This window comes from Liolophura sinensis, chromosome 12 (assembly GCF_032854445.1).
Source record: "Liolophura sinensis isolate JHLJ2023 chromosome 12, CUHK_Ljap_v2, whole genome shotgun sequence".
Taxonomy (NCBI): Eukaryota; Metazoa; Mollusca; class Polyplacophora; order Chitonida; family Chitonidae; genus Liolophura; species Liolophura sinensis.
This window is the reverse complement of record NC_088306.1, coordinates 14875136-14888719: the sequence shown is the minus strand read 5'-3', so window position 1 is coordinate 14888719 and position 13584 is coordinate 14875136. Positions and strand designations below refer to the sequence as shown.

Below are 13584 nucleotides of genomic sequence, written 5' to 3'. Positions count from 1 at the left end.
ACAAAGCTATGTGTTCTTGAATGGATTCAAGAGAGTTGTCCTAAATTAAGCTATGACAGTATGGAACGATGACATGGGGTGAAATTAATGGAGGTAAACTAAAGCATTTTAATCTTCCTGAAATGTAATTTGCATATATGCAGATTTGTTGAGACCAGACAAATGTACATGAGGACACAAAACACTTTGTATGGAACCAATTAGAACATTTGCATAATAAACCCTTAAGGAAACAGCATTATTGGTCTACTGTTCATACATATTAAAATAATAATAATGTGATTTACCTAATTCGCGCTTATATAAGGTCTTAAAGGAATTTTGAACAATTCTTGTTGATAAAGACATATGCTAGCCCTTAAAAATGACACTTCACAATCAACCTGATCTACAAATATATGTCTTTATGAATGAAAAGACCATATGTCTTGTGGATGTTTTATTCAGTAAATGAATGTGTTTTCATAGTGTTGTTTTTATATACATGTACAAACATACTTCAATATGGAGTCTCTAGATATTTTTTTTTTTTTTTTGATTAGGGGAGAGTGATTTGTTTTTTCACCTTTTTCCACTTGGACATTAGGAATGCGTAGTGGTGAAACAATGCCCAGACTGTCAAGGCACGTCAAAACGAAGGTTTCATTATCTATGAATGTCACTCCTAATTATGAATCTACACAGTTACGATTTGACAGATTCTTAGCAAAAAAGGCATGGACTATACAGTACATGCATGTCTGTAGTAGGTCTGTCGTTGGAAAGTCATATCTGAGAATGTTGTCATATAATATTGGTTTTCTTTTTTTTTTTTTATTTGTACATTTCTTATCAGATACAGGAGCGCAATCTGTCATGACACCTTTATTCCCCCGCGGTAATTGGCCCCTGCTTTTATAAGAGCGACCGCATTTTGGTGAGAAGATCTTGGTCTTCCCTTAGAATGTCGTTATCACTTTGCTTTAAGCTAGTAGAGAACCTTAACCTTTGGGTTGAGGAGGTGATGACAAAAAATAAAATTTGCGTCGAACACCAGGGAATTTTTGTTAATATTTCTAAGTTTGGTTACACACCCAATGTTTTATCTCTACTTCAGATCTTACAAGGTGGGCCGATATTTTAATTTCCTTTGTTAATTTGCTGTAGTTCCCCAGCAACAGTTTTATTAAATGTAAATCTCAATGACCTTCCCTATTTTGTAATAACTTCTTCATCAAACTGTCTTTTTTTTGTTGTTGTTTTTTTTTGCCTTGTTGTCTTTTTATCCCATGAACAGCGGGTTATATTTTTCTTTCTCCTTTAAATATTGTGAAACCCGAAAATTAAGTTTGACTGAGAAATATTTGGGAAATATTCAGCAACTAATATAACTTTTATATATAATATAAGAGTTCACATGAAATATGTGTTTTAGGGCTTCAGGCAATGCTGCAAATGTATGATTTACATAGAGGGCATATATATGCGTGTTTCAAAGTGTGAAAGCTGTTGATTGAAAGCCTATGTGAAAATGAATATTTAATTGTAAACATTATCATAGTTAATGCTACCTTAAAATTAAAGTAACGAGGAGCGTGAATTTATTTGCCTTAATATACATGTACATATACTTGGACATTTTACCAATACGTTGTGCATATATATCAAACAAGAAAGCGAAAGAATACACAACAAAACTGTTTTTCAAACTTATTTGCTGGTCTGCTGTAGAACTTTTTAGTGCAGTAAATATTTATATATTGTTATTTATTCCATGATTTACATTGGACAGGTTTAAATGTGATTGCAAATTCAGCTGAAAGTGTGCCAGTTTAGAGGTAAAAAGAGGTAATGATCGATACTGTCCTCCGTTTCCAACATGACAGTTGGTAGATTGTCCGCTTCAGCATGAAGGAGATAGTGCAACGACTGGTTACAGGTATCATTATAATGGCTCGGGCGGGGCGGCTTAAGTCATCTCAGTGAAGCAGCACTAGAAAGAGCGGTGCAAATCCGTCTGGCAACAAGGAGGCACATTGCATGCATTCTAAGGATTCCTTCGTCGTCATATGACTGCAAAATTGTTAAGTATGATGTTAAACCATAATCAAGCACTCACTCACTCACTTTTCAACTAAGGTCAGAATATCATAGCCAGTTGTCACAAACTGTGGTCTTGTGTCAGGAGGTTTGTGCGATACCTGATGAGATGCCGGGGCTCGCACATCTACACCTAACCGTCATGGTTAACCGTTATGTAAAAAGTGGAGCAATTTAAGAAACACAGTTGAACAGCATTGGAACAAACACACCAAACAAAAATGGCCTGGCTCCAAAATCACAAAGATGTAGGCTCTAAACAGTTGACAGCGTTAAAATTATGACTTGTGTAAGGAATTTTAAATGTAAGAATTGTGTTAGATTTTCAGGACAAAATTAAAAATGAGCATCTCATTTTAAGTATTAAGTTCAGTAAAAAATGTGAAAGGTTAAAGGCTAAGTCTGACTTTAGCCTAAGACAACTTTTTGGGCCAGGTTCTGGTGAAATGTTCTACAAATTAAGGAGAGGCTCTTTGATGAATCTGATATCAAGTTAATGGGTTCTTATAAACAGTAATAGACTTAGTGACTGTCACTTCATGGTACCATTATATATTGGTCAGGCTGCCAAAATGTCACTTAAGCTGGTAGCCTTCTCAAATTTAGCTCAGTGTTATTATTAGAAATGTAAACTTAACATCTTCTAGATTGTGAAATACCAATGGCAGAAGAAAGGGGAAAGAATTATACCCAGATGATGTATGTTCTGGTAAAACAAAAAAAAAGCGAAGAAGAGAAGATTTTGACATCTGCTCTTATACATGTATAATTATCTTTATACAAACTTTCTTTAATCCATGCCTTTTTCTATTTGACATTAAATTATGAGTGCATTTTGAAAGCTTTCTATCTACATGTACATGTATAATTGTAAAATTATTATTTGCATGAAGATTTGATTATGGGAAGCCCATTCAATGTACTATTCTTAGATTTTTTTTTTAGAGATACATGTACTTAGATTGTTTCCAGAGTTGTTATTTTATATAAGAAAAATCCTGAGAGATGACAGTGTAGTACCCAGCATACGTTATAATGGTGCCATGGACTTTCAACAGTTAATTCGTGATGGCTTTATTGGGTGGATAAATTTATATACATATACAGTGTACGTACATGTATCAAATGGCCGTGTTTTCCTCTGGGCATTCCAGTTTTCTCTGTCCATAGATACTTGTAAACCTGGCTGCCTTCATATTATTTGAGAAATTCTTGAGGGCGGTGTGAAACACCAATCAAATAGATAAATGACTGAATGACTTTAGGAACTTAGAAGAACTACGGTAGTCCATGTAACCTGAAGAGAGAAGGATGAAATTCTAGTCTATCTATTGAAGGTGACATGTACTAAACTAATACATGTAGCTAAGGGAAAAGTACCAGAAGGGTATGTGTGTATGGACATATACTGGGCTGAAGAACTGGGGGTGGGGGACACGGAGCTTAAGCATCTTAGTTTAACCTTATTCTAAACACGTCAAAAGATAACCATGTTTTTAGCACATACTCCTGCAACTTTAGATGCATCAATGCGAGCAGGCTAATATGTTGTGATTACAAAGATGCCCGTTCTGAGAGAATGTAACTTAAGCACTTCAAAGAAATGACAAATATGTGCGTACATGCTTGTTTTTTTTTTAAAAGAACATCTTCTGAGATACAGATGGGCTGTCCAGAAATTTATATGCATGTGTTGTTGCCTGTGTGAATTGGATGAACTCCCATTGAGTGAGTGAGTGCTTGGGGTTTAATGTCGTACTTAACAATTTTTCAGTCATATGATGATGAAGGAATCCTTAGAGCGCATGTAATGTGCCTCCTTGTTGCAGGACGGATTTCCGCCACTCTTCTATCTAGTGCTGCTTCACTGAGATGCCTTCCCGAAGGCAATTAAGCCACCCCGCCTGAGCCATTACACTGATACAGGTCAACCTGTCATTGCACTATCCCCTTCATGCTGATCGCCAAGCGAGGAAGTTACAACTTCTTTTAAGGTCTTAGGTGTGACTCGACACAGGATTGACCCTGGGTCTACTGCTCCGGAAGCTGACGCTCTACCAGCTGTGCTATCGGGGCAGGTTCAAACCCATTGAAGAATCATTGAAAATAACATGCAAAATTGAAACCCCAATGAAATTAGTAAATATATCAATTCCTGTAAACATTGGAATTGAATAGTGTTCTTCAAAATACCATATGAGTTGCTCCTACTGGTTTTACGTGTAATTTAAAGACTGGAGTTTCTGTCTGTAGGTATATACATGTACATGTAAATAAGTATACATACTGAATATGAATGGAAGGTCTGGCAGCAACCTGTGGATGGTCATGGGTTTATATACCACGGTATGTAAATACGGAATCTTGTCAAATCTTGTGTGAAATAAAATTGTGGGAGTTGATCTAACAAAAGGTGAAATGTAGTGTGCGCCAACAGCGAATTGTGGTGTTAAACAGCTGAACACGAAGCCATCTGTCAGAAAACACAATCCTTTTAAATGTCCTTAAGAGATATTCATTGGTGTGTGTTCGTCAGGTCATAAAAACGAACAACTGTCATTAAAAGCTGCCGTCAAGAAGTAAGCTAGTGAGAAATGGCCATTCAGATAGCAATGGGAGGCACGGATCAATATATATCTGGTTACCATCGGTAGATGCTGGTGGAAAATTTTTTTTTTCCTTCAAGCGGAATTCACATATATCTTCATTAGATGAGCTGGCAAGGCTAGAAATTAACAACTCTACATCCACTCTTTTTCTGAAAGTGGTAAGAGCTTGGATCAGTGGTACATGTGTATGCCAGACCAAGTTGGGGATAAGTCTGTTATAGTATAAAAGGGGGTGGGGGGAAATGGGGTGGTGTGGTAAAGATTGAATGGGTTTGGGTCTCAGAGGTTAAACCCAGCAGATCAGTTATGTTCAAATTTGGCAGATATGAAATCAGAGGGAATGTATCTGTTTAATAGTCATAAATCACTCATAATCAAGACTTCCATGTAAGGTTCTAAAAGTGTTTTTTGTGTCATAGTTTTTCCATAAAATAGAAGTAGCTTTTTTAAGAGAAGTTTGGTACAGAAGATACTGGCAAATTATCTGTGTAAAAATGTTTGCTTATTATCAGATTTACCCTTAAAAAAACAAATTTTTATTTAATATTATACATGTAAATCCTTGAATCTGAAGCTAATGCCACAATATATGGCTGAAATCTATCTAATGCCAATGCGGCATTGAACCTCACTTCAGTTATTCAAATCAGAGTTTAGCCAATGCTTATAAAGTTGTCTCTGAATGCCATTATCATGTACAGGCATTGCTGAAACCTTATTTGAATACTTGATGGCCCGTGTCCAGTGTTATACGAATACATTAGACACTTTAGGGCACTTTATCTGAGGTGTGGCTTCTAACAAGAACCCTATTTGCCCCTGGGCCCTAAGGGAATAGTTGAAATTCCATGTGACCTACAGACCCAGGTACTGCGACTATCAGATTCTCTACCTGTTCTCAATCCCAATGGAATATCTTTACCTGCGCAAATAAACCGCCAGATAGGTGAGTGCATATGGGACAAGCTCGTTAGTGATAATGAACTTCGGTACATGTACCTGGGGTTAATCAGTGTGGTTCAGGTATATGGATAGACAAACGTTTTGTGTTTTGAAAAGGTCAATGATTAGATTTGCTGAAAGCTAATTATTACAATAAAAATAACATTTATTTATTTTATTTAATTGATGTTTTACGCCGTACTCAAGAATATTTCATTTATACGACGGCGGCCAGCATTATAGTTGGACGAAGCCGGACAGAACCCGGGGAAACCCACGACCATCCGCAGGTTGCTGGTGGACCATACCACGTATTAAAATAACATAAAAATTACAAGTATAACCATGCAACGTAATTATGAGTGAGTTTTTTTTATATTGTCACCATTTGTATGAAACTCCTTTATGTACCAATATATCATGATAGGACAGACATACACAAGTGTATTTAGTAGTAGTTTTAGTTTACATTTTAGTCACAAATAACCAATCCATTTAATTCATCTATGTGCATGTGAAAAAGTTTGTTGCACAGGAATTAAAATAACTATAAATTCAAAAGTTAATGAGAATTTGAACCTGTGCCCAGGTAAGAAAATTACAGGATTGGATATGTTTTGACTATGAACAATAAGTGAATATGTGCGCATGTATTTTGAGCAAGATCATGTTAAAAGAAAATTGGTGTTAAAGGCAAAACAGCAGCTAAATTAACATGGCCTCACTTACTGGGGTGAATTCACCTGCTCATTATACATGCCTATCCAGGTGAAAGTGGGTTGCTCTGCAGGGAGAGAGTTGTAGCTTTCAGGTGTGACGAGTTATTCCTTTAACTTGTGACAGGCCACCTTTTGATCGTTTATTGCCATAGGGCTGCTTTTCCCCCAACCCCACACAGCAGAGAAACTCACCTGTTCAATTCACAGGTGAGAACAGTAGCAAAACCTTATCAGTAGAACCTCTTCAGACCTCACCACAAACATTCAGCTTTCCATCATTTCGATACGTCTGCCTTTAAAATATGTGCAAATTTTAGACCGACATTTCTCTGTAAGCTTCTTGTCAATCAAATACACACTCCACGGGACTAGATCTTCAGAGATTTGCTTCTATTTTTCTTTTTTTTTTTCTTTCCCGTTTTTTTTCCACCTTTGTTGAATGCTCCTTAGCCTATCTGAGATGTCTTTGAATTCCACCTTTTTATGTTGCCTACCGCCTGAGTCTTTAAGATCTGAATGACCACCCTAGATGAACTGATACCTTTACATCTGCCTATTGTCATTTTATAAGCTACCCTTCTACAGCTATGCGTATAGCTGTGTATTAAAGGGCTGCAAGGTTAAAATGCAATTTAAGTCTCTGAATTTGGAAGCGTTTGAATGGTATTAAAGCTTAGGAGTGTTAAGTATGAGCACGCCCTTTGACAAAAACTGTTTTACAGGTCTATAAAACGCTAGTTGATGGTACGTGTAATGCAGTTAAGCACCCATTGCAAATCCATTCTATTTAATTAATGAGTTATGGCCTCTTGTACCATAAGTTAACTGGGTTAAACATACACCAATATCACTTCCGACGCTTCAACAAGCAAAGTGATATTTCCTGAAATTCTTCTACAAGTGTTGTGAAGTGCATGTACAAGAGGACATTGTTACAGAAAGTAGTTTCCTGTGCTTAGCCAGCTTAAAATTTATGATGTGGTTGCACTTAAGGTGGATTCCCCCACAAGAGGCCACAACCACAACCGCATTCCGCAATATTGGTAGATTCAAATGGTTACTTTTAACCAGTACTAAAGTATTCCCATGAATCAAAATGTTCTCCTTTCTCACATAAACTGATCCACAGCTAAATGAGGGGAAAAAATTTACATACTTGTCCGTGTACGAGAACAAGCAGTAGAGCTGAAATGAATCGAATGAATGATTATGGCTTAACACCACATCAGCAATATTTCAGCCAAATGGATCAAAGTACAGTGGAAAAGGTGGTGATGGTAATAGGTACTTGTATTTTCATATATAAAAAAAGTGTATATGTATATATATATATGTATATATCTATACATTATAAATTGTTATCAGAAAAGGTTATATTTTATATCTTGTTAAATTTGTTATATTTTCAAGAGGGTTGTGGGATATGGGCGCACGCTGTTATGTGTACATTTAGTGTTGTCATGAAGCCTTGTATACTGCTTCACATTTTGTAGGCCTTTATTGGTATCAGGGATGATGGGTTGGGGGGTTGGGGTGCAGAGTTAAGACCCATAGTAGACAGGATATCTGGTGAAAGAAGAGGCACAATCCAGACCCATGGCTCCTTCCGGTGGGATTTGGCTTGTGGAGGGGGGGAGGGGGGAGGAGAGGAGGTGATGGCCTTCTAATGTACTAATACCATCACATTGTACTGTAGTTCTGCTAAATTTCAACCTGAACAATTTTGGCTAGTGGCAAAGTGAGTCTTGATATATTCCAGATCAGTGCAGATGATCTTTTTGTAAATATGTTAAAAAGTCTGCAGATGTACATACATATTCCTTCAGATCTCCTCTCTTTCTCTCTCTCTCTCTTTCTCCCTCTACCCAGCCCAAGGCTTTCAGAGTGCCACCTCGGGGCATGAAATTCTTGTAATGCCAAATCACACTTTAGAAGAATATTTGCATGTTATCTTGTAGACTTCTGTTCCTGTGTCAGTCCTACCATGTTCAAGAAAACTTGCATTGAGAAAGCGTGATTTCAGATCACATGTATTGTATCCACCTCAGTGATGTATTTTCATAGCACTGAAATAGTGGGAAAGTGAAGGGCCGAAAAAGTTTTTGGGAGAAAACATAAACATTATTTCAGAGAATTTATACGATACTCTTGCAATCAAAGATGTAAACGAGGTACATATGATACAAGCATGAGTTTACTGTAACAAAACTATGATGTTTTAAACTGCGTTGACAATTATTTTGTTTGTATGATTACAGGTGAACATTTAGAAATATGTCCTCAAGGCTATACCTGTTGTACAAAAGGTATGGAGGACACCCTCGGGTCGGAGAGTAAGCGAGAGTACGAGAAAGTGGTACAGTCTTCCATCCAACTCACACAAAATTTATTTGCTTCTAGAACATCCAAATTTGATGGTAAGTCCAGTTTTGTTTTCCCCTTCATCATTATTTTTCAGAGACAACCCATGTGGAGAAATTGATAAGACCCATATTGTTCATACCTAGCAATACTGGACCAAAGTTACTCGGATCATACCATTTTGTCCAAAGGGGTGTTTTAAACAATTTCAGACATATATGATTTGCTGTCATTGGTTCTTTAAATTACCATACACGTTGCTCAAAAGGCAAACCTATTGACTGCCTGAAATAAGATTCCTTATAAACATCATAATTCAGCACATACATGGACATGTAGGTACATGTATCTTCATGAGGTAATTCAGATGTCTTGTAAGAGTTTCTTTTGCAAGTAGTATGGTTAGCAAAGCTGGTGGAACTTCCAGGGATTTGTTGTCTGTTTTAGTGAACCAGGTTTCTCTTCATTTATTGTTATTAACAAATGGCATTTTTATATGTGTATTGAACATCAAAGAAAATCCTGGGCAAAGTCATTTAAGCAGAAAACTTGTTTTCTACACAAGGTTCACACAATTGGCACGAACAAATGGTGAACAAAAGATGAATGGTTCTAGGAACATAAAGTGTGTGTGTGTGTGCCTTAGTCATGAAAACACTGAAGGAAAGTCATGTTGTGTAACAACTTGTGTAACAGATTATTCAGTCATTCAGAAAAATTTTGAAAGCTTGTTACATACATGGGCACATTAATGCATTGGACTTATTTTGGTATTGTAGTTTTCTCACCTTCATAGTACGCATGTACTTTAAACAGAGTTGTCACAAAAAGATTTATATTTAATTACAAATTATCACAGCCATTAATTTATGGTGTGAGTACCTGTACGCTCTTTCAGGTTTTCATCCATAAAGCTTGTACACACAATTCTCTCTCCTCCTTAGTGTTACAACGGCTTAACAGTTGACAACTAAATGTTTGTCGCGGTGGGACTTGTTTGCTCATTATTCATGATAAATGACTACTTCTCAAGATTTAACAACAGGCTCTTTGTTCTTTAGATAAATATAACTCTTAAAACCTGACAAGTCTTGGTTGTTGAACTTTAGAATTGCCACAAATGTGTTGGAATTTCGAATTTTTTTTTTTCTTCTTTGTTTGGTTCAAGGTAAAGGTGAATTGCACTTTCTTGATAAAATAATAGAAGTACTATAGATGTTAGCGTTTGATTTGAAATTTTGTGTGGTAATGCATAAGTCGGCAATCTGTAGGGCAGAGATTTTCATGAATACTGAGGTAAGATGAACCAAAGTATTGGCGCAGAATTGACTTTAAATACGATATAAAGTCGTGTTCTGGAATGTAAGGATGGACTGCTTTTTACAGTCGCTTTTTGGCATTTTTTGGAAAATGACTAGTACATTTACTCAGTAGTTATTTCCTGAAACACATTGAGTCAGTAGTGAAATGACAGTAGCAGTTTTTTTAAAGTTTAATTTACAGCATCGGAATATGGAAATTAAATGTTGCTTTAGCCGTCTTTTCTTTTAAAAAAACTGATAGGAATAAATTATTACTTTGAGCTTATGAGAAAATGAAGTTATAACTGTATATATATACAAATGTATGATCTTTTACATTTTGAGTTTAATGCAGGTGTAATTCAACTTAACAGATAGTTTTCCAAGTACTTGTAGGTTAGCGCATGCTAGGATTGGCTGTTACATTTTGAGTTGTTTAAACAAGCATTTTCGCGAGCTCATAATATGATGTATCCCAGCTTGCCAGTTATCCCAGCATGCATCATTCCTCGTCTGATTGGTTGAATTGCTGTATAACTGTTTGAAACTTTCTGGGATGAACACCTTGGGGTTTTGGCAGACAAGCTAATGTCCTTTTGTGTCTGCAGGTGTCTGCATGGTGAAAGGTAGCTTCAGTGTATATGAGGTACCACCAAACCGCCAATAATCCGGAAGATGAGCTTTCTATAGCAGAAATATATCATTTTTTTTTTACCCACACGTGTGTCTGGCTGGCAGAAAAGGGATGTGGTACCTTAGGAAATGGAATTTGGCGCGCGACTATAACTGCAGCCACATGTGGCAGGCAGCCTCCAACAGTTGTTTACTCTGTTGAGCTCTTCGGTGGAGGAGGCAGGAATGTCGGCCTGTCTTTTAATAGATGGCAGAAAAATCCTTTAGCTCTGAAGACTGGTTGGTGGAAAAATAAACCATAATTTTGATATCAGATATGGCTTTTGGCTCAGCCTGGAAATTATTCTTATCAAGATGGTTTTCAGATCACAAATCCTATCTTGCTGAGGGAGTACGCATTCCAAACACACTGTTAATGACAGGCTGATTCCTCAGTGGCAGGTTTCATCTAAATTTTTAAAGTGTTCATGCAGTTGAAAGGAAAAAGATTTTTTTCATTCTTCTGTTAGGCTCAGATCTAAAAGGTTAGAAGTAATGTGCAAGGGTAATTTTTTTCTCTCTAAAGAATACATCCTTACAGAAAACGGAAATTTCAGATTGCGTGCATGCAACACACATGTTCCCAACACATTTTACATTGAGCAGACCCTATTATGGGAAACGGAATCCATTTGCGGACATGGTTTCATCACGCCATTACTAATGCTGCATGACCTGCCTGATTTTCTTTTCACATCTTTTAACCGAGCTTAAATAAGACGGTTTGGTCTGCATGAAACCAGTGTGATAATTTATAAATGGTAAAAGCAGTTTCAGAACAAAACATTTACCACCAAGATTGCAAATTTAAGTTTATCATTTTGGGTATTCAAAAGTCTTTGATTGTGTGAAGCAAGAATTTTCCTATAATGCCTTTCTCATTAACCCACAGTGTGCTGTTTTGTGGTGTTTTTAACTCAGAATCTTCAGCACACAATATTTTGCACTTAATTTTACCTGCATATTCCAACTTTTTTTTTTTTTGCTTTTTGAGGTGAAAATTTATTTATTCAAAACTTTATTATTGTAGACACTCTCAGTATCTAGTTTCCAAGTTGGCCATCTCAATATTCAAGATGGCTGCCAGTCTGCTTCTTGTCCTGCTCTTGAACCTGTCAGAAATTGTAATTTAGGAGCCAAATAACAGGAAAGTAGGCTACCATTAAGGCCATCTAGTTATCTTCAGATATACAGGGTTCCAGATACTCTTCAGATCTTCTCTTCTGTGACCAATAGGGTCAGGTGAAGCGAGGTAAAGTGCCTAAAAATTCCCAGGCCTTCAATCAGTCAAATTGTAAACCATCCAAGAGGTACTTTCCTCAATGGTGGACATGTGTTGATATTTCCGTACAAGGCAAACCAGATGGATCCCAAGATGATGTTATAATAATTCAGATGAAAAGTTATTTTCAGACTTTATGGCTTTCAGTTTGAATGATAATGTGGATAATGTGTTAATGCTGTGATTATCCTTTAAACAAAATCTAACAAGATATATGGAATGTACAAATTCATAAAAAAAGTTGAAATATTATAGTTTTTCTTGGTGTCTATTGGACACATTTATAAAGGCTTTATCTTTCATAACCAATCATACCTTTGGACTGTGGGTAATTTTGTCTTTTAACATCAACAGTGACATCTTTGGATAGCTGCATGTGTGTAAATTTTTCACTTTCACTTTTCTCAAAACAACCATCCATAATACATGTCTCTATCAAGCCAGGGGAAGGACTCCCAGTGAAGTAACAGCCAGGTCACTAGGCCATTTCAGAGAACACATGGTCAGTTCAAAGATCACTTAATAGTTGTTTCTGAAGAGAAAACCTGTGCTATATGCTCATTTTGTTAATGTCTTTCGTTACACCATACGTTAGATACTCATTCAGTATTCTTGAAGCATGATGTACTTAGCTTCTTTCTTGTTTTTTTTTTTTTTGTTTTTTTTTTTCGTTTTTAAAAGCTTTTTTGTATTGTTAACAATGCATCTCTTAAAAGATATGCCATTCAGTGTCAGATTTAAGAGTTGTTTGGCAGATATTCTCTTAAGAGACCCTATTTCCTGGACAGTTATTTAAAAGTTACGTTGCCAAAAGGTTTTACCATTGTGTAAAGGCTACTTTGCTAAAAGAGTTCTCTTTGTGTAAAGGTTGCCTTGCCACAAGGGTTCTCGTGTGACAAGAAAAGCTTTATGAATGGTGGCAACGAAATGCCCAGGTACATGTAACAAGACATCAATCTCCGCTGACATGTTAAGGGGGTGAATAAAGTGATGTTTATCGACATTAAAAGTTTGCTTTAAGCCCAAAAATGCTTGAGACGGTTGTATTATTATTATGGTTGTCAGTTTTTTTTTACTTTAAAACTTTTTTAGAATTTGTCTGAATTCTTATTTTCATTTTTTTTTGGAGAGCATATAATTTTATCTTGTTAGATTTCAGAAGTGGAAGTTGTTATGACTTCAAAACTGCAAGTAGTTCATTTTGTGACAGTTTTTTTTTTAAATCATTTTAGTCACAAGAAATTTAAATAATTTGTGAACGGTCAGTGTTCAAACTCATATTTATATGGGTTAAACAACATGTAAATCATTATTTATAATGCAGAATAAATTTTTAATATGTTGAGGAATATCTTTCTTCCATCAACAGTAATGGACTCCTAGACATGGAGTGAATGGTGGCTTAATGGAATAAGTAAAATCAAAATGATAGTGTAGCTCTCCTGGTTATGGAGGTAATAAAATTACATGGAATGATTAACAAAAACAAAACAAATGCCCTTTTTCATGGTTATTCAATGCAGAATGAGTTCTTCTAGTTAAAGGGCACTGTTGAAAGTTGAATAAATGTGCCTTGAAGTCATTAAATTCCCATTTAGATGCCAAATTTGTGGATGAAG

General features: G+C 36.2%; 1 protein-coding gene across 1 annotated transcript in view; it reads left to right on the top strand.

Annotated features, from left to right (window-relative positions):
- Nucleotides 1-13584, top strand: part of LOC135479463 (glypican-6-like) — a 78398-nt gene that overhangs the window by 10212 nt on the left and 54602 nt on the right. Inside the window, exon 2 of the mRNA XM_064759306.1 lies at nt 8608-8766. Coding sequence (XP_064615376.1) covers nt 8658-8766 — 109 coding nt within the window. The 5' untranslated portion in view covers nt 8608-8657. The remainder of the gene's footprint in view (nt 1-8607; nt 8767-13584) is intronic.